The sequence below is a fragment of the Zea mays genome, unplaced genomic scaffold (assembly GCF_902167145.1).
Source record: "Zea mays cultivar B73 unplaced genomic scaffold, Zm-B73-REFERENCE-NAM-5.0 scaffold_548, whole genome shotgun sequence".
Taxonomy (NCBI): Eukaryota; Viridiplantae; Streptophyta; class Magnoliopsida; order Poales; family Poaceae; genus Zea; species Zea mays.
The window spans coordinates 1-20,000 of record NW_023367199.1 but is presented as its reverse complement, the minus strand read 5'-3'; the positions used below and the strand labels follow the sequence as shown (position 1 = coordinate 20,000).

At 44.0% G+C, this 20,000-nt stretch overlaps 2 protein-coding genes across 3 annotated transcripts in view; both read left to right on the top strand.

Moving 5' to 3' along the window:
* Positions 1 to 9,959, top strand: part of LOC118475670 (NADH-ubiquinone oxidoreductase chain 4) — a gene marked incomplete at its 5' end in the record, with an annotated part of 20,024 nt that extends 10,065 nt beyond the window's left edge. The window contains one exon of the mRNA XM_035963918.1: positions 1 to 9,959. This exon is cut by the window's left edge and continues 2,935 nt beyond it.
* LOC118475669 (ribosomal protein S3, mitochondrial) lies at positions 9,221 to 13,395 on the top strand. 2 transcript variants are annotated; one of them, XM_035963917.1, is made up of 2 exons: positions 9,221 to 9,318; positions 11,161 to 13,395. In XM_035963917.1, exons 1-2 carry the CDS (start codon positions 9,245 to 9,247, stop codon positions 12,764 to 12,766), a joined length of 1,680 nt encoding a protein of 559 aa, XP_035819810.1. In that variant the 5' UTR covers positions 9,221 to 9,244; the 3' UTR covers positions 12,767 to 13,395. The 2 variants fall into 2 exon arrangements, with proteins under 2 accessions (XP_035819810.1, XP_035819809.1); XM_035963916.1 differs by lacking the exon at positions 9,221 to 9,318 and having other exon boundaries at positions 11,015 to 13,395.
* The last annotated feature ends 6,605 nt before the right edge of the window (positions 13,396 to 20,000 follow it).

Here is a 20,000-nt window from a genome sequence, read left to right as displayed (position 1 = left end):
GATCACCGTAATGCGATTAACCAGAGTAGCCGCCAGGGTGCAGTGCACCCTACGCTTTGAATTCTTCTTGGCAGCTCAAGACCTTTCTTGTTCGTTCCTTGCTCCCAGCAAAAGAAGCAGCTTCTTAAGTGGATTTATCCGGGACTGATACTCTTTTCCGAACTAATAACCAATGATTTCCATTTTGACCAATGGATACAGCTCATGGTAAGACAACATATGGCTTCTTCCTTGAGGGAATGTTCTAGCCGCCTCCTTCCGCCGTGCTTCCTCCGATCAAACAGCTACCTAGGCTTCCTCGCATACTCGGCTTTATCTAGTTTAGGATTGACTATTCTCTGGTGGATTATCTGGTGTCATAGTAGGAATCACCCCTTTCTTCTCAGATGGTCCAGTATATTGGTCAAGGCAGCTTGCTCCAATCATGCTTTGTTTATTGAATGAAGAGTTCACTCGTAGAAATGTCCGTTCTTTCCTTTGAGCATATCCGTTTGATTGCTCGTAGCGCTAACTAGCATAGCATCCGTTTTCTTGCTTGGTTTCTTTAGTATCACAAGCCACGGATTGAGCAACTAGCGCGGTCGGGTAGCTGCTTTCCTCTTTTCCAACCTCTTACCAACTCGGGATGGCCTCCTCTCGGTCAAGGATCCGACCTTCCCCTCGCTCCGGGGTTCTATACTTTCGATGCTTCTCTCGATAGCTATCCCCTGTTTAGTTTCTCGGCTTCCTATCTCTTAGGAAAGACTAGCTGGATCAGGTTAAGGGAAGGAAGTACGGGTCAAGTAAAGAAATACAACTGTTATCCACGAACAACCTTTTCTCATATGAATACCGTGCGCCAGTAAGTAGTCCATCAAAGCTAACCCGGGTTAACTACTCTCTAGGAAGCTTCCCCGTCCTAATCTAAGGAATGAATGAGGGAAAGTCTTGTCTCTTCTTTTCCGACACCCACTTCTGGATTGCCAATTCTCAGATTTCTCGGTTCCTTCTTTGGCTCGCCTTGACGGATTACTTCGATTACTACCGGACTTCCAGATTAGCTGCTTTTTACGCTTCACGCCTTTCCCTGCTGGGGTGGTGTCTTTCGTAGTCAGAAGCCTTGTTTGGCCATCAGGCATTATGTAGTTGGCACGGGATGCGTACTCCTCTCCTCCTAAGAAGCAAGGCAAGGGATTTTTCGCAAACTAGCGCGTTGTCGACGATGAAAAGAATGCGAACCGAAGACCCCTTCCTCTCGAAGTGCGGTGCGTGCCATCGTAAGTGTGACCCTCCATCTCATATTTATTCATTCAGCAGAAACATAAATCTACTCGAGGAATCACTCCTTTCTTCTTCATTATATATAATCTAAGGTGATAAAGAGTAGGATTTGGAAATTCCTGATCCCGCCAAAGCAAAGTCCGTCCCTCCTTCCTGACGAATGCTTATTTGCCATCTAATTTCCCAGAAGAGCAGAAGTATATCTGGGGATCGTCCACATTGAGGACTTGCCATTTGCATCTTTCATCTCAATGAAATAGTATTTTATCACGTTGAGGATTTCCCCGGTAGTTGTTTTGGTCTAATCTTGATTACTAATCATCTGGCTTAGCTCGACCTACCAATTTAACTTATCCTAGGGACTCGTTCGTTCACCGTGGACTATACTCTACTAAACTCAGAGTCGAGGTCTCTTCTTCTGGAATTGATCCTTTTCTGAGTTCGCTTATCAACTTATCTTTCCTATCGTCGTACTGGTTAAGGGTAGAAATCCAAGGATAAAGGAGAGGAAAAAGCGTTCATTCTGCCCAATGCCTTGAACCCGTTCGGTCTCCCTTAATTGTGATTGAAATGACGATGGCAACAGGTTTCGCTTCTGCAGCGGGCATATTATAAGCATCAGCCATAAAATCTAGAGATCGCAATGCGTTACCCACTTTTGGATCCGTAAAACGGAGAACATCAGTCCATAGAGGGACTTTCCTGAATTAGTGATACGAAAAAGTAAACGAATAAATGTGGGAAAAGTTGGGGACAGAAAAAGTTCCGTAATCGTCCTATTTTTTCGTCCTTGTGGAAGCGAGAAATGCGTAACGACTTGATTTTTAGATAGAGGATATTGGAAAGAAGTGCGTAGGTAGGCCTCAACGTGTTCATTGAGTAGCTTGAGGAAGTTTGCCATTGTGAGACGGTTAAGGCCACCCCTAAACTCCTGGACCAGTCTACCAGTGCTAATACTTTTCCCCCACATCTTTAAAGGAATCCTAACTTTGATGCCCCCACTATCTGTAAAAGAGACAAGCAACCCTGTCCCACCAAGAAAAATGAGAAGTTTCTCAGAGGTAATCTCCTCCCAGCAGGTCTAACTTATCGCAATAATTTTTGAGTCGCATTAAAGAAATTTGGAATTCGTGGAATGCCTAACAAGATGGTGATCCACAGTAAGAAGATAGTATGTAACTAGAGGGCGAGAGTTGTAAGCCAATAGGGGGAAGTAGAATGCTCAGGTGGGAGGAATCCAAGCCTAAGCACCGGATAACTCGTACAGAAGGATAGAGGAAGAGAACCGGGTGGCTTGACACCTGGTGATGTTAGAAAGAAGACAAGTGCTTATGCTTATAAGGAACCCCAAGGTTAGCTTATAGCTCTTGAGTCTTATCTTATCCCTCCTTCATCCCTATTGCTTCATGCTATGCTTGTACGACTTCTTACTGATTCCTATCTTCTCGGCGTTGGCTTGTACTTCTGCTTATAGGGTACCTGCGTTCTTCATCAATACTGAAAGCGGATGGACTGTTGGCCAAGCTAAGGCAAAGCCGAATCTCAACTAAATCTGACTTATTTTCACAGAGGAAGAAGCTTCTTTTTAGCCTAGTGCTTAGAACGAAAGCCATTGCAAAGAAGCGAAGGGCGCTAAGCGGGGATGGTCAAAAAGTAGAAACTTATACTTTCTGGTAAACAACTGGTTAGAAAACCGTATCCCTGCCCCATTAAGCGTGCTTGGGAAAGACTCCAGCTTTATGAAAGAGGTAGGCCCCCGTAACCAATTTGAAAGGGACACTGGCCTACTAGGAATTTGCAAATAGAAAGCCAGGACATGAAAGTAAGACAGATAGGAAAGGGGATACCTAACCCCCCACCCAGGAAAAAAACTATGTGTGGTCATACTCTCTGCCACAACTTTACTTTACTTTTGCCCCTTTCCGCCCTATGGTTCTTGCTATTTGTGGGTCCTTTCCAAAGGGTTTCAAGTGAGATAACTAGTAGTGTAGTGCAAATAGTGGGCTCGTAGCAGGCTGTCTTAGGGAGTTTGACAAGATCCCAAGTTTGATTCTTTTCAAGTGCTCTTAGCTCCTCCAACATGGCCTCTTGCGGCTCCTACGAGCTTAGCTTACTATCAAACAAACTTATATCCTGCTTTTCATCTGTAGGTTTTCCCCCATTCATAGGTCATCTACTTCGGCTTTTCCTTCTTCATCTTGTTGTTGAAGAATATCGTCTCCATCCATTTAGGGAATTCATACATCTGGACTCGTTGCCCATTCATTTCACTTCTGCTCGCAGCACTTCCGTACGGGCCAGCAGTGCCTAAGTCAAAGCCTTTGATTCTTCTCCCTTAGTGAAAGTGGGGCAAGATTAGACCTATGATGAGACTACCTATTAGTGTGTTGCTTTGGTGCAAGAGGTGATCCTATTTTATCATTCGTTGAGGAGAAGAAAACTGCGAAGGAAGTGATAGATCATGGCACCGGGGATGATGCGATTCAAATATTAGGGAGGCCACATCCAGTACCACACATTTTCTTCCGTGGATAAGAAAGCCTATTATATTATATTAAGTAAGGGCCTATGGCTTGGGCTACTGTGACATCTGTTTAGTCATAACTGCTTTTATAATTAATAAAGGCACTGCGGCATCTGTAATGGACTACCTTCCGCTACTGTTTAGTCTGTTCTCTTTAACTGTCCCTTTATTGTTTATAGGACTCGTATTGAAGTCTTGGAGTTTTATTTTACTTGATCTTTCTCACCCACTAGACTCTTTCAATATCATATAGAAAGGATGAATTAAATATCATTAATCAAGGCGCGTAGCGATTAAGGTGAATCAAATCCTCACTCTGTCCTTGTGTTCATGATAGCCCTAGGCAGCATAGTTGGTGTCCTGTAGGAATGGTTGTAGAAGGTAGGCAGTCCCAATCCTAGCCCATTGCTTTTACTTAGTCCATACACTCCATGGCTTACATGACATATCGGACATACTACAGCATGAGGCATACTGGACAGACTGCATAGGCTTAAGTAGTAGACTCATGGCTTACATACTGGACAGACTGACTCCTGTAATGCTTATTGCCAATCTAGCTAATGGGCTGACTTCATTGGCTTGCTCTCCTCACCTATGGATTCGTATTGAAGTCTTGGATGATGTAGTTTATCAATCTTAGAGCATGGTTCGTACCATACCTGTAGTGCCGTTCCTTGTGGTTCTTCTCCTGTGGTTGCTTTAACGAGCTGGAAGCGCCCTTCGACCGGCCCAGCGTTGCCGAAGAGGATTCGAAGACAAATGGCAATGAAAGGTTGTGGGAAGAGCTTATTTGAATGAAAAGAGCAGAAAGAAGCAAGTCGGGGTGAAGAAGACGTACGGTGAGACAAATACTGACTTGTAATCGCTGAGTCTACTGACTTGTATTCGCGGAGTCTATAGTATGCTCTTTTCTCTCTTTCTTGCAACTTCGTTCTTTTCTTTTTTGCATCCTTTTCTCAATGTCTTATTTGATCTCTTCCACCTTGCCTATGCCTATCGGGTATCCTGCCCCGGTGTATGTACCATAATGGATTTTAGCATAAGAACAGTGCTCTTCCTCGTTGGCTCGGTCCCCCCTCTCTCGTTGTCAGTTTGTCCACTAATTCTTCTTACCAAGGCACAAATCTGCTGCATCTATTTCAAGAGTTGCACCTCACTCGTCACCACGCCATATTGGCTTTTCTCTTTCCACTGCCTCAGCCACCACTCCTTAGCTGCATAATCCTTGACGAGATCGTAATGTTTAATTAGTTCCAGCCACGCTGTGTCAGATTTCATTCCTGATGCATTTTTCTTTTATTGTCTGGTGATTTTGAAAAGTCGGCACCCACAGATCTTCAGTGCGAATATTAGAGCAGACAACTCAAAATCGTGCGTAGGATAGTTATGCTAGTGGGCAACTGGCCTTTCCCATAGGCTATGACACAGCATAAGAAGAAAGCTTCGCTCAGCCTAAGTCAATAGGGTATGATCCGTCTCTGGCACGGGCATGGCTAGAATGGGCACGAACTGGTCATTGTCATAGGGATGCTAGCCATGGTGTAGTAGCATGATTATAATAGGGTTGAGGTCAAACTTTCTATTTGAATAGGGACCAGTTAATATATACATTTTGAAACTAGAAGGTGTTTCCTTAGCTTCAAAGTCTGGGTCGAATAAAGAGAAACTCCACTGGTAATGTGAAAAGAGCCCTACCCGCCTTCATAGAAGATAAGACGGAACAAACTTCTTCTTTGAAACTAGGCTAAGGCTTGTATTCTTTAAAGTATTTGTTTTCATTCTTTACCTTTCTTGCAGCTTTGGAAAGAGTTATCCAGCAAAATGAGATTCAAGTCCCTTGCCCTGGTACTTTCCTTATGATAGATGGTAGTTCGGTCGTTTATTCGCCCTCTCCCTAGTTTCAGTGAAGAATTGCTTGCTCTACCTACTACAAGAAGAACCTATCGTAGCATACTATGGAAAATTGAAGGGTGTGCGGACTTAATGACAAAGATTAAGGCCAGTACCTGTGTGTACTTGTGGTGTGGTATAGTAAGTGGTAAAAGGCAGGCTACTAAAGCGTCCGATGTGTGCACCTTTTTCACTGCTTCTACTAAGCCTTTTTGCATGGATTACGAACAAGACCCTCCTTCATCCCTATTGCTTCATGCTATGCTCTAAAAAAGCATTACCATTCATCCTCTCATTTTCCATAAGAGCAAAAGCAAGCTCAAAATCCAGAAACTGCGTTCGCAGCGGAACGGAAAGAAGACCCTTCCATTTTACTTTGAGGTGAAATGCAGAGAGTACACCAATTAATGTCTGCGAGTTAGGCACCAAGAGCAATAAGAAAGCGTTGGAAATGTTGGCTAATGGATGCAAATCTCATCCTTTGTCTTTGAGTTTATCTCTACCGCTGACGTCCACAACACTGCCTGGATTGAGACTCATTATCTCCTCCTGCCCCTACTTCTATGAGAGAATCATCCCACTTTAAGCCATATATCCCCCACATTGCTAATTAGTTTCCTTGCCAAAGTTTTTATTTCGGTATGTTATTTGAATACCGAACTTCTGTTCAAGCTATTTTTTAATAACCTTCACTGCAACAGGATAGATCCCTTTCACTTGAGATTCTTATTAATTATAGAGCTATCCAACCTTTTCTTCCTTCTTTCCACATCAAATCCACAGCACGCATGCTCAGGTTGAAAAGTCTTAAGTTAGACCATCTTCGCCAACTTATGCATGGATCCAAAAACGATATTCCTGCTTGACACACTTTGCCTTTACCCAGGATCACTCTTCTTCGGAAAAGCATACTCCATCTACTTTTTAATAGCTCCACTAAATGCTATTGCGTGAGGGTACTGTGCACCTACTTACATCTTAGCCTTGTACTGCGCCGGGTGCTTTGCTCACTATGAAAGCTGGTAATAAGATTCGATATAAGGAATGACTCAGCTACGCTTCCTTCTTCCGCACCAGTAGCTTCTAAGTCCAAATAAGGTTATTTCCTGGTCAATCGATCACATGATGACTTCTTCAATAACTCTTTGACCCTAACTATGTATGCATCTGCTTTGCCAATAATGAGATTTCCAAGCATTCCAGGCTTTGACACCACCTTTTTCTAGGCCATGTCAGAGCTAAAAAGAAGTTGTTAATTGATAAATAAAAGCAAAGAGATTTGAGCCATATGCATAAAGCTTAAACTTACTTATTGGCATACGAGCAGAAGCACAGGAAATGATGAGAGGCGCGCAGCGATTGATTACTAGCATATTCAATTAGACAGGTTTCTTTTCAATCAACACAAGCAGCAGGCGTAGCTTTTCATTCACTCGCTCTAAGCACGGGAATAGAATAAAGGTATGGGTCCCCCACCTTACCATCCGTTCTGTCAGACCAATTGCTAAAGAGTTTTATTCGATTTGAGACAATCAGGAGATGGGCCTTTCTCAAATTGAACAGCCGGCCGCTACTAAGCTATACTATATATAGGCTCTAAAGGTCTTACTTTAAGAGTACTCCTATTATGTATGGGTGGATCCGCTCTACGTAATGAAGCCAGCCTAATTGGATAGCAGCAGGACTTGCGAAGTACCCAGGCAGGATAGTAAGCTACTCATAAGGTTTTAGGGAATGGCGTTTGGACTCCAAGTCTATGCCTCCAACCATGTTACAAGTGCCCAAGTCTAAGTTCTTCCAAGAGTTCAGACAGGGGATAGGGTATTTACCGGTAAGCTCTTTCTCAATGCATATTTTAAAATCGATGGGGGTGGGTCGGATTTGAAAAGAAAGGACCCCTATTACGGAAGTAGCTCAGTCAGTCAGCTATCTTGAACGTTCTTTGCAAGCACTATTGAGCACTAAGCAACTCTTGCTGTCCCTAAAGGGCCCTTCTACCTTTTCAGAGATAGCTGGTACATGACATCCATTATATGCTATTTTGGAAGTGAGAGAATGCACAACATACTGACAGATAGGCCAAAGGCTCCCTTGGCTCCAAAAAGGAAGGACGGTGCCCTCTTTCTCGCTACATCGGTTTTCGTTTGGTTTATGCTTGCTTTCGTACTGTGTGTGATCTTTCCGACCTCTTCTCTTCCTTTCTTTTTGGCGAAGCGAAGAGAAAAAACGGGACCATGAGCACAGGAGCCGCAGGCGAGGGTACATGGACCGCATACAGGGTAGTTCCCCGCACTTGAAGCATAGCCCACGAGCACGGCGATAAGTTCGTTTGGTAAACAAACGGCTCTGCCCTAGCTTCTACTTCCTAGTTTAGTTGATATCTAGGTTCCAGTGTAGTAAGTCTTCCAAATGTATAAACACTTTTCTGGTGTGGTTGAACCTATGATTATGATCGGTTGGGCGATCCGCCTATAGCCAGCCTTGGTCCAGGGCGAGCATTCACAAAGGTTTTTCTTCTAAAGGAAAGAGGGCTAAGAAGTTCCAGGTGAGCGATCTACTCATCTTCCTGCTAAAGGCAATCTCTATTACCGGAACGTTTTTTCTTATTCTTTACCCAGGCAGGCCTATCTCAGTTCCGTTAGTAGTTAAAGAATATAAGGTACCATGATGTATTATTAGTTGGAACCAAGCATTATAGAAAGTACTAGTTATTACAAGCCTAGGTAGAGTGCTTTTATCCAGCCAGGTGAAGCTCCACTCAACAGCTTCCATCCGCTGGGCTCTTCTTTACAGTACAGGCCATCAACAAGTAGAGGAAGGTCGATTGGATCATGTCCGAATCCCATTGCAGAAGAGTGAAAAGCAGATTTATGTATACATACCATATGACTGAACAACTCTTTTGACTGCAGACCCGTAGGAGGAAGGTGGAGTTAGTTAGATGAATTGCACCCGACATGGCTCGATGCGTCGCAGCACGCCATCCGTGGAAGAACACACATGAATAGAATAGGCCTCCATACTTGCCCAGCCCACAGCAAGCATCAGTGGTGGTCACAAAACCTGCACATTGTAATTCGATCATAATGTGAGTGCTTCCCCAGAGGCAGAAGCTGAGTCTACAAAAAGGTGGGAGCATAAAATGTAGGTGAGTCAATTGCGTGTGGCCTTCAAGTATTTCGTATTGTAACAATATTCAATCGGCATCCAAACAAAGGTGCATGTACGGTTCCTAAGGGATACAATTTTGTCCTAATCAACCAAACAAGCAACGGATTGAGCAACTAGCGCTAGGCGCATCCGTTTTCTTGCTTCATCGAGAAAGATTAAATAAGTTGATAGCGCGATCTCGTACTAACACATACTCTCTAAATATTGAAGAACTTGCATGCGGCCACAACCGCGGTATGAGTTCTGATCTCAGACTTTGTTTGGGGGCTGCTTGCCCCTTCGCGTCGACAAGGAAACTGTGGACGACAATGGGTTTAGAATTAGAATAGAACGAGGACCCTATCGAACAAATAGAGGAAAGGGCAGAAAGGGGCAAAAGTAAAGTCTAAGCGACATATGGCACGAAAAGGAAATCCAATTTCGGTAAGACTTGATCTGAATCGTAGTTCAGATCCAAGTCGGTTCAGTGAGGGCGACCGCGAAAGTCACCGAATGGGTTCGGTCCGTCTTTTCCTGATCTTTGTTTGTCCCCCCAAAGGCGTGAGAGGACGTTGCAGATGTCCGGGACGGACACGACTTCTTCTAACGCTAGAAGACCACAGGAAGAAACCCGGGACCAGAGCATGTCGTGAAAGACGCACACGGGGCGGGCGTGCTTCGACCGTGTCTCCGGGGCACAGTTGAATGTAGATATCATGAACGCGAGGATAAGGATACCAGGCCGAGAAACCCGGGCAAGTACTCTACTCCCCTAATGTGCCGATCGCTAGCGCATCCAGGGCCCCGGCGCCCAGCTCCGCTGGAGAGGCCGTCACTGATCTTAAAAGTGCGTCTGCGGTTCGGATAGACTGATTCTGCGAACGCCTAGCCCCAGGAATCAAGAAAAAAACAAGTGCTAAGTTTCATTTCAGATCAGTGAATAAACCGAAAAAAGAGACCTTTTTCGCTCGGCGCCGCACTATGCTCCGCTTCAACAAATGAGAGTTTTCGGTGGAACCGGTGAACCACGCGAGCTGGTTAGATGCGTGGGGCAGAGGGCTCGTAGTACCTGATAGCGCAGCTATGCAGTGGAAGGGAAGGAGCCTAAATCGACCCCCTTCTTTCTTTTTTATTCAAAGACATAAAAGCACAGTACAAAGAGATTGGACTCTCGGATGAGACCTTGCAGCTACCGTTCCGACGCGCCCCTGACCCTATCTTGATTAAAAAAAACCGAAAACCCTCTCTAAGGTGGAGCCTAGTTGAAGCTGTCATTCAAAGAAAAAATGGGAATCAAAATCCACTTTTAGGGATATAGATGAAGTCTCGCTCAGTAAAGAGAGTTGTAGATTCGTAGAAGAGGATCAGAGTACGCGCGCTACAAAAGGCAGCTAGCCAATGAAAGTAAGTGGAAAGAATATAGTACTTTTGTACTGACCCCTCCGGGGCCCCCGGTTGTTTTGGCGCGCCCTACCCCAACGTTAGACTATTGCCTTTTTAGCCTACGCTTGCTGCTTGCAGCATGGATTCGATAGATCTATCGAATCCATGCTTCCCCCGCCCCGAAGCGAGACTCTATCCAGATCTCAAAGAATAACGAGCTAGGCGGCCGGCGGGCAAAGAAAGGGGGCGGGCCGGCCGGTCGGGGCCTTGGCGATACGTTCTTCTTTCGAAGCGTTTTGCCAATAGAGCGAGGGCGTCCTTCTGGGGTGGGGCGTTTACTTGAAAATGACAACCGCCTGTTCCAGCAGCGGGGGCCTTGCACGAAAGCAAACCGCCCGATTAAGTAGCAGTTGCTTCGCTGATGGGCCCTGCGAGGGGGGCATTGTCCCTCAGTTCTTACCAACCTCAGGTGTGTAATCGACATCTAACTTATTATCTTCTATTTTTCATGCAAGCTACTGAGATATGCCTCAGCTGTCCATTTCTTATTCATTCAGGGCGCCCCTAGTGGACTTGGCGGTGCTCCTTTCTAAAACCAGAACAACTCTGAACGTTAGGGAAAATAAGGGAAGACCACCTGAGCGAACCGACCGAAGGGACTTTCTTACTTATCCGAACCGAACGTTAGCGGCTTAAGCTAAGCCTATCACGAGCAGCGTTGCTGCTTGATCGGCGGGGAGGAAGATCTCCAAGTATGGGGCAAAGGATCAAGCGCTTTTACTTTGCTTTGTCCCCCGGGATCCACCACAGGTTGGGTTTGAGAGCCGTGTGATGGGTGACTATCTAGCACGGTTCAGAGAGCACGTGTATGTAGTCTGCGCTGGTGAATGGAAGCCCCCGCCGCAAAAAAGAAGCGGCTTTTCCCACGGCTCTGTCACCATTGACTCTATTTATTATTATGGTAAATCATTGTATCAAGATGTCAATCTTAGATCTTATTTCAGTTCGATACGTCCACCTACGAGACTCACCTTTGGCTTTCGTCTCGGTAGGTGTATTATTCTACATTTTCCCAAAAGGACATTCATTCATTTCTTTCTTCCCCGTCGACCACTACGACTAAAACGACGCGACAAATCAAGACCCGGAAAGGATAAGGGCCGGTGGTGGGCATTTGGGAAAGTCGGGCCGATCGGGTGTCTTCATTCAAGCGAGGGTACAGAGGAAGAACGAAACGAAGTGAGAGGCCGGGGGGCAGGGAAAAGAGTCGAGTCGATCGACCGGGAGAAGCAAAACGAAATCAGGATTTGGCCGAAAAAGATGCAACGTTATGGATACCATGACCGATCACCATCGAGAAAGAAGAATTTTTCTAAATCACTTCGGGTGAGCGGGGCCTTCAAGCATCCGAAATACGCCGGGGTTGTAAATGACATAGCCTTCCTGATAGAAAATGACGACTCCTTCATAAAAACAAAGTTATTCAAGTTCTTTTTTTTACCAAAGAAGTCCCGCTCTGACGGCCCGACGAGTCATCTACTAAAAAGGACCCTCCCCGCTGTGCGCCCCTCCTTGAATTATTCGGTCATGCAATACTTTTTTAATACAAAGAACAAAATGCATTTCGACCCCGTCGTAGTTCTCAATCATTTCGTGGCACCGGGTGTGGCTGAACCATCTACGATGGGGGGAGCGAAGGGAGGAAGCTTAGATAAGAGAATACGCTCTCGCATCGCTTTTTTTGTAGAAAGCTCGACCAGCGATAAAAAGTGTTTGGCCCGAGCCAAAAAGAGGTTGATCCACTTCATTCGCCAAGCGAATGATCTTCGCTTCGCGGGAACAACAAAAACCACCATCTCGCTCTTTCCTTTCTTCGGTGCTACCTTTTTTTTTTCAAGGGATGGGGTTGGGGTGTATAATAACCCATTTTATGAGTATGCCCGGGAACAACTCCTAGGTCAATTAAGGATCAAATGTAGGAACCTCATGGGTAAGGATAAGGTAATGGAATTGATAGAGAAATTCATAGACCTAGGTAGGATAGGCAAATTGATAAAGGGAATAGAGATGATGATAGAGATCATACTGAGAAAGAGGAGAATTCCGTACGGGTACAACTCTTATTTGAACGAAGTGCAAAAAATGCGATCTTTTTTGTCTAATAGAACAAACACTAATACCTTAATTGAGTCGGTAAAGATCAAATCAGTTTATCAAAGTGCTTCTCTGATTGCTCAAGACATCTCTTTTCAACTGAGGAACAATCCAATCTCATTTCGTTCCATTTTTAGTAAAATAGTTAAGGATATTCCATTAATAATGCCAAAAGGGGTGGAGGGGATACGTATTTGTTGTTCTGGTCGATTAGGGGGTGCGGAAATAGCTAGAACTGAATGCGGAAAGTATGGAAAAACATCTTGTAATGTATTTAACCAGAAAATCGATTATGCTCCTGCGGAAGTATCTACTCGTGACGGAATTTCAGGTGTCAAAGTGCGGATCTCATATAGTCAAAATAAGAAGGGACGTGCTATATCCGAAACGTACGAAATATAGTAAATATAGTAAATGCAGATGTAGTAGGGGTCGCGAACCGGATGGTACACAACTTGGTTTTGGAAGATATGGCACCAAAAGTAGTAGAGCTGGTCGTCTTTCATATCGAGCCATTGAAGCAGCGCGTCGGGCTACAATCGGACAATTCCGTCGTGCTATGAGCGGACAATTCCGAAGAAATTGTAAGATATGGGTAAGAGTTCTCGCAGATCTTCCTATTACGGGGAAACCCGCAGAAGTTCGAATGGGAAGAGGAAAAGGAAATCCTACGGGTTGGATTGCTCGTGTGTCCACGGGACAAATCCCATTTGAAATGGATGGTGTGAGTTTGTCAAATGCTCGACAAGCCGCTAGATTAGCGGCGCATAAACCATGTTCGTCAACCAAGTTTGTTCAGTGGTCGTAACGTAATTGGTTAGTGGGGAAAAACCGGGCCGGGACTCAAAATAATTTTACGAAGTGTTTGTTCCGGAAGTGGAAAGACAAAGAGGGATAGGGAGCTCGCCTCCTTCTTTTTTGTAATCGCCGAAATGGAAATTGTACGACGACCCTTCTTGTTCCAGGCATACGACCCTGAGACGTGACGGTGTCACTTTTCCGGCCCGGTAAAGTGACAGTTATATAAAAAAGAATAAGAAAGAGAAGCGTGATGTTGTCAGCAATCAAATTATCGTAAATAGATAGTATAGTACGGTTGCGTTGTTTCAATTTCTGTTCGTCGGTCCTTGGGTTACGAAGAAGAAGATGCACAAAGACTCCCATGTCTTTCTTTTGGTTGGAAAACCCAACCTGCGATTTCAGATAAGTCTTTCTGCTTAGAGCAAAGCAAGAAGCGGAGCTACAATCATGCTTTCTTAAGTATGGAGAACAATATTTTACTTAGTTCATTTGAAACGTCAGTACTACTCTGTGCTATTTGTACTATTATTTTAGTAGGCACGGCCACGTGCAGAAGATTAAGGGGGGAACAGACCTCACTTGGTAAACGACCGAGGGAAGATGAAATTCTTGACTTACCCCAAAAGCGAATTTGGAAACGGGGGAGTCATCATCCTCCGGTCAACCCGGAAGCCCCACAAATCGAGGGGGTCCCGGAAGCCCCTCAACTAGAGGCGGGGACTCCAGTGGCTTCCCCCGTCCAAGTAGAAGAAGTGAAGCAAGAAGGACACCAGAAATGCAGGGACATAATTGGAATTCAAGATGAATCACGGTAAACACTTGTAGATCTTTCAGCTACACCATATGACCTAAAGTGAGAATAACTATTCGTTCTGGTATCACCCCTCTAAGCACCTCTTAATGATCCTAATTACCTAAAAAGAGAAAAGACTGGGACCGTCTCAACTGTAGCAGGGGTAATGTGCCCAAGAGCTCCTATCCTAGGCTTTCCCAGGCACCTAACCTAGCCTTGACATAGCATTCCTGTCTACACCTCTAGGCTACGAGCAAATAGTATTTCTAATACATAAATTAGAGTGCTTTGTTGGCTGAAAGACTATGGAATTAGAGAAAGAAACAGTCTCCCACTGGCAATTCTTCACAAGTTCGAAACTTAACACGAACCCTTGATCGCTGTAGCTGAAGTGGTAAAACAAGAAAAATTGGTTCTTTTAGCCTTTCCTTCCCTATTTGACTTTCCTTATTCTAAATGGGAATCTTTCTTTGAAGAAATAAGAAAGGACTACTTGGAAAGTGACACAGACACTGGTACATCAGGAAAACCTTTAGAACTCACCGTTCAACTTGATCTTCGCAGGAAAAAGCTTCTTCTCTATTAGGACCTAATAGCAATAAATAGACCAGCCAGGCGAGTGAGAAAGGAGGAAACATTACTCTCTTTCTGCAAAGTCCGAGTCCCATTTGATGAGCCAAAAGAACCATCTCTATCTCTTCTTATATTCCAGAGATTACTCGCTCACCTACAATGCTTTGGGCCCAGTCTTCTCTATGCATGGATGGCTTTGAAAGAAAGATAACTAGAATCAATCTCTTCTCCTAGGAAAAGAATCGGATTTCTTCGAAGAGCTGCGAACTTGACCAGAAGAAAGGTCAGTGTAGAGAAGCTCGGTCAGTGATAGTCTTCCCCCGACCGTATTCTGACTAGAAAATCTGGCTTCTATTACAATTACAAGTTCCGTTCCTAATGAAACTACTCAAATAAAAAAGTACGTGTACAATACAGAATTGTTATATGGGAAGTTTACTATTGGATATAACATGAGAAGAGCAAGCGGAGAACCTGTGCCCTTTATCATAGGTCATGCTATTTCTCTTTGGAAGATTCAAGTGGGAATGCTGCGCCCAACATGGATGTCTATGCTATTATTGAGAAAAAATGAATCAAAAAAGCAGCAGAATACGAGAAGGATTTATTTTCTGAAAGGGTGTATACATTAGAGTGTACCTGCTTGGTAGGCATGAAATCACTGACAAAGAGTTGCCTAGCTCCGATGAAATTGCAAGCATAATTTGGAATTTAATAGAAGCGGGCATAGCTAGGGGTGAACCACGAGAAGTTAGAGCAAGAGCTCCGGGTAGGTATCGTAAACATCCTGAGTGTATCACGGCATTGAAGCAGAAGAAACAGAAATGTTTTCCTTTCATTGTAGCCGATATAGAGACTGTTATACTAAATAATGTGCTTGTACCTTATGCTGCGGGGCTCTTAGTGGTGAATCCGGGGGATGATGTGGCTGCCATGGATGATCAAATAGACACATATTTTTTTGAAGATTACAATTTGATAATACCTTCCCTTGAAGAAAGGAGTACTAAAATGTTGGTAGATTTTATAGAGCGTATAGCCAAACTGGGATCTACTCACAAGGGCGTGAAAACAGTTTACTTTTCGAATCTAATTTCTCGATCCGATCGACTTAATGAAGTTTTTAGCCAGTCATATGGTCGAGTACACCATCAAACCGCTGATGAGGAACAAGAAGCTTTACCAGTTATCAATTTATAGGAAAAAAAGGGGGAATAAGAAATTGGTGTTCCATCTACGAGATTCATACACTCAACTCCCTAATAGTCTAGAAACATTGGCTAAGACTTTATGTCCGCACTTAGGTTCAAAAGGCTCAATAGCACATGACGAAGTTCAAGTGTCTTCTCTTCAGGAGAATAGAGCCCAATTGTTGGATTATATGGAGCTGGATATCAGTCTTTTAGGTGATGTGATGCTTCGGGCTAAATCAATTTATTGGACTAGATACAATGTGGATATCGGGGTATGTTTGACATTGTCATCGCTAGCTAAAAAAATATATCGAATGAAGTATTTGCAAAATATGAATGAAAATGAGATTCACGAAGGGATTTGTGGCAGCCATCAAGGAGCCAGAACCTTAGCTAAGCGAGTCCTACGAGATGGGTTTTATTGGCTGGCCTACTTTGCGAGCAGAAGCGTAATATTTAGTGAGTCTCAGTTTGAAAAGTGCCAGTACCACAGTCGTATGACTCACAGACCTCCGACAACCTTGACGAGTATAGTGACCTGACCCCATGGCCGTTGCTTTTGAACCTGGGGAGTTTGCTTTTGTACTTAAGCAAGGGAATTTGATGAAAGTGATTGAGCTGACCTACTATCTATAGTAAGACATGCCCTTTCCACAGGAGTGGAGGAGCTCCCACGTGATGGTGTAGTGTGAGGCTGTTTGGAGACCCCTCTGGAACTTGACCCTAGCTCCATTTCTTTTCCTCTTAATAGCAAGATTTTCTTTGTCGTAAGACGGTCGATATGGGTCTTTCCATTGCATCCACACCTCACTGGCATAAGCTTATTAAATGGTTAAGGGTGAAGATCGGGCATGGCAAGGACTGGGCCGTATACATAGGTTCTTTGAGCTGCTGTAAAGCTTCTTACGAGTTCTTTTGAAACAGTTCGGTAAGCGGGCTTGCTGATCTACCCATACCCAGGCGCTTCTGAACCGATAATATCTTAGCCTGAACTCCTTCATTTAGTAGCCGAACATTTCACATTGCCTATATCTTCTGCCGGGTCTGGACACCCTCTGAGGCGCGAAGCGGTGAGCTCAGCTCTGAGACTTGCGCCTTTCTAGCTAATAAAACCTCTTCGACCAATCCCCACATTAGAACTCCGCGTTGTGGAACTACGACATATGTCCCTCCCGCGTATTCCCTAATAGTGCTTCTCGGAAGGCCGTCTTAACTCGGATTGTCCGTCCTTTGAGAGTATTCCCAATTAGGTTAGGGATTTTTATTGGTTGGTGAGGTATTTTTATCATTCCCTTCGTATTGCAGGAAGTATGCTATTACCAATGTGTTGCTTGTACTGGAGAAAAAACCCTCAGATCAGTTGGATTTTTTAGAGTCACGCGTTAGGGTAGGAGTCTTTGATCATCTCTGAATCAAGTATATATTTTGGAATGAAAAGAGGATTTTCCTAGTAGAAATCCCTTATATAGAGTAAGTATAATATATTAGTAGATCGCCATTCTTTCTATCTATATCATTTGGAGAAACTCAAGACTTTGTGAACTGGATGACTACAGCCCCGGGGTTCCCTCACTCAAAACTCTACCAAGTGAGCTGAATTGAGATACTCTATATAGATTTCGAATGAGCTAATCCGTATAGTGAACTCAACGCCTAGTTCACTTCACTCTTTCGCTTACCAGATGTGAACCAAGCTTCTTTTCTTTCTCCCATAGTTCTACTATCAGTGTTTTGCTTTGTTCTTCAATCCATTGATTTCTTCTAGTTATTAGTACAAGTAGGGCGTCTTACTTTGCTTTTCTTTCCAAGCAAGCGGACCACCTATTCAAAGAGATCTGACTTCTCCTACTACTACTTCTTCCTAGGTAAGCAATTCCACTACTTCTCAAAAGCCTGACGCTCCGCGCCTCGTGCCTTTCTTCAATCAACTCGTAGGCTCCTCGCTTGACTATATTTTATTAGTGCATATATTTCTATTTTCGTAGTGATTCATTGCGACTCGTCCCGTTTCATTAAGGTCATTGGAAGGCTGCCGGAGTAGCAAACTTCTCTCAAACCAGCCCCCAGCCAGAATTTTGATTTACCTTATCGCTAGTGCAAACCCAAAATACAATACGATCTCATGTACTCTTAGAAAAATTATATGGTTGCAAATAGACAACAGCTAGACTAGTGGTAGTAGTAGCAAAAGTAATGGGTTGCTTTGAATGAAGAAAATAATACGAAGCTAGGCCTCGGGAGATGGGAGTTATTAAGAAGAGAACGGATGACACAATCACCACCACTGGCTTTACCCAAATCCCCCCCTTTGCCCTCGAGAACCACTACAAGAATACCGCATCTTATGAAAAAAAAAAGAAGATAATTACCCACACCCCAATCATGATTGAATCGTTTCATCATATCATGAAAACAAGAATTAATGATTCTCCTTCTAGGCTGATCCCTACAATGGCTTACCATTACTGTGTCTTCTTTCTCTCTCTATGGAGCACTGTTACTCTATTATCTTCAGAAAGGATAGTAGATGGAACAAGAGACTCTCGAAGAATTTGCTATCGAGCTCTAAGTTGAACGATAAGTAACGATGGGTAAAGCAAGGTATGCATGGGCTAGACTAAGAGATGTAAAAGGATTACGAGGGTTTGCTTGAGAAGGTTCTAATAGGGGATCGGGATTCAGGCCCAGAAAACAAACCACTGACCGACCAGACCAATTCAAGAAAAGAAGGACTCTTGAATTCAAAGCAGGATGTGGAAGCTGAAGGAAGGCCCAATTCATCACAGAGCAAGCTTCACCTTCTGTTTTTTCTTCAACCGAAGCACTCTGGCATAAACGTTTGTTTAGGCCATCCCTCCAACAAAGTCATCAGTCATCTGTTCTATGAGAGGAGAATCCCAGTCAAGCCAGATGATCAGCAAAGTTGTTCAGCTTGCTGTCAGGCCAAGGCACACCGGATCCAGAGACCTAATCTACGATAGAATCACTCTAGGGTTTGATCCTCATAAATACACATCGATTCACTCATATCACTATGAACGCGCGCATAGGAAAAGGGAGAGGACAGAGCTCTCCATTCCTTCTTTGAGAGAAGAGATTGTTGAGAAATCCACTGTGAGAAGGCAGGGACAGGCTAACTGGTTGGTCAAGGGCTACGACTCAGCTTAAGAAAGCAGCACACTGGACCTACATGCGGGCCATCTGAGAAAGAAGAAGACGCATCTGAAAATACGAAATACCAAAAAGAAAGTAACTAAGAAAAGCAGTCCGCACTCCCATCCCAGAAGCAAGTCCGATCGGAATTCCTACTCCTGCGTATTGCCTCTCGCAAAGTACGAGTTTAGTCCAAGAGATGAGGGTTCTTCCTTTCTGCCACTCCGTCCAAACCACTCACACGCTTCTTCGCTGTACTCTCTATACTCCTGCCCCTGGTCTTTATGCATTAGTTTCTTCGAACCTTCTCTTTATTCTGGGTGAAGTAGCTCTCTGGAGTACTAATAAGGGGCTGGCTTTCCTAAGAGTTATTTATAAGTCAAAGTTTAAATTATAAGGTAAAGTAAAAGTTGTAGTCACTCTTGTGCTTGCAGACTCTTGACAAAGGTTTCTTTCCATTGACTAGTGAGATGACAGGGCGGGAAATCCAGGTAGGTGAATCACTGAAAGGAAGATTTCTATCACTACAATGAAATTTGTAAGCCCATCTTATTAGCTTATGTCATTCTTCCAAGTAATAAGCCAGCTTTTAACGCCTAAAGTATACCTTGAGTCTTTTTACCTATGGGCAAGCAAGCCCTTTTTCCATACAAAACTCATGTTCCGTAGGACAGAAAGAAACTGACGGGAAATACAGCACGGATTATAGGGAGTTATACTGCTATTTCTATTCAGCCGTAGACCTTAAATCTGAATTGGAACCCTTAAGAGCCCCTTTTTTCAGTCTCAACTCACCCACATCGCCAATGGAGGAGAAGTGCTTGTGGGTGGCCAATCCCTGGCATGCATTTCCACGAAATGGAATAGAATGCTTAATAGGCAGGCCCCTCCTTTCATGTTAACATACGTCTAAGATTTTAAGTTCGAATCGTTGGTGCATAGATTTGTATCGCATTTGCTAGTTAGTCTTATGTTACCTGACCTGACAGAGCTCAGTGGCTTGCTTTAGAGAGTAGAGGATCGCTTAAAATATTGCATTTCCGCATAGATGGACTCATGGGTAATCCAATCCCCTGACAGAAGCGGCTTCTTCTCCTTGTCAATGACTTTATACACCCATTCT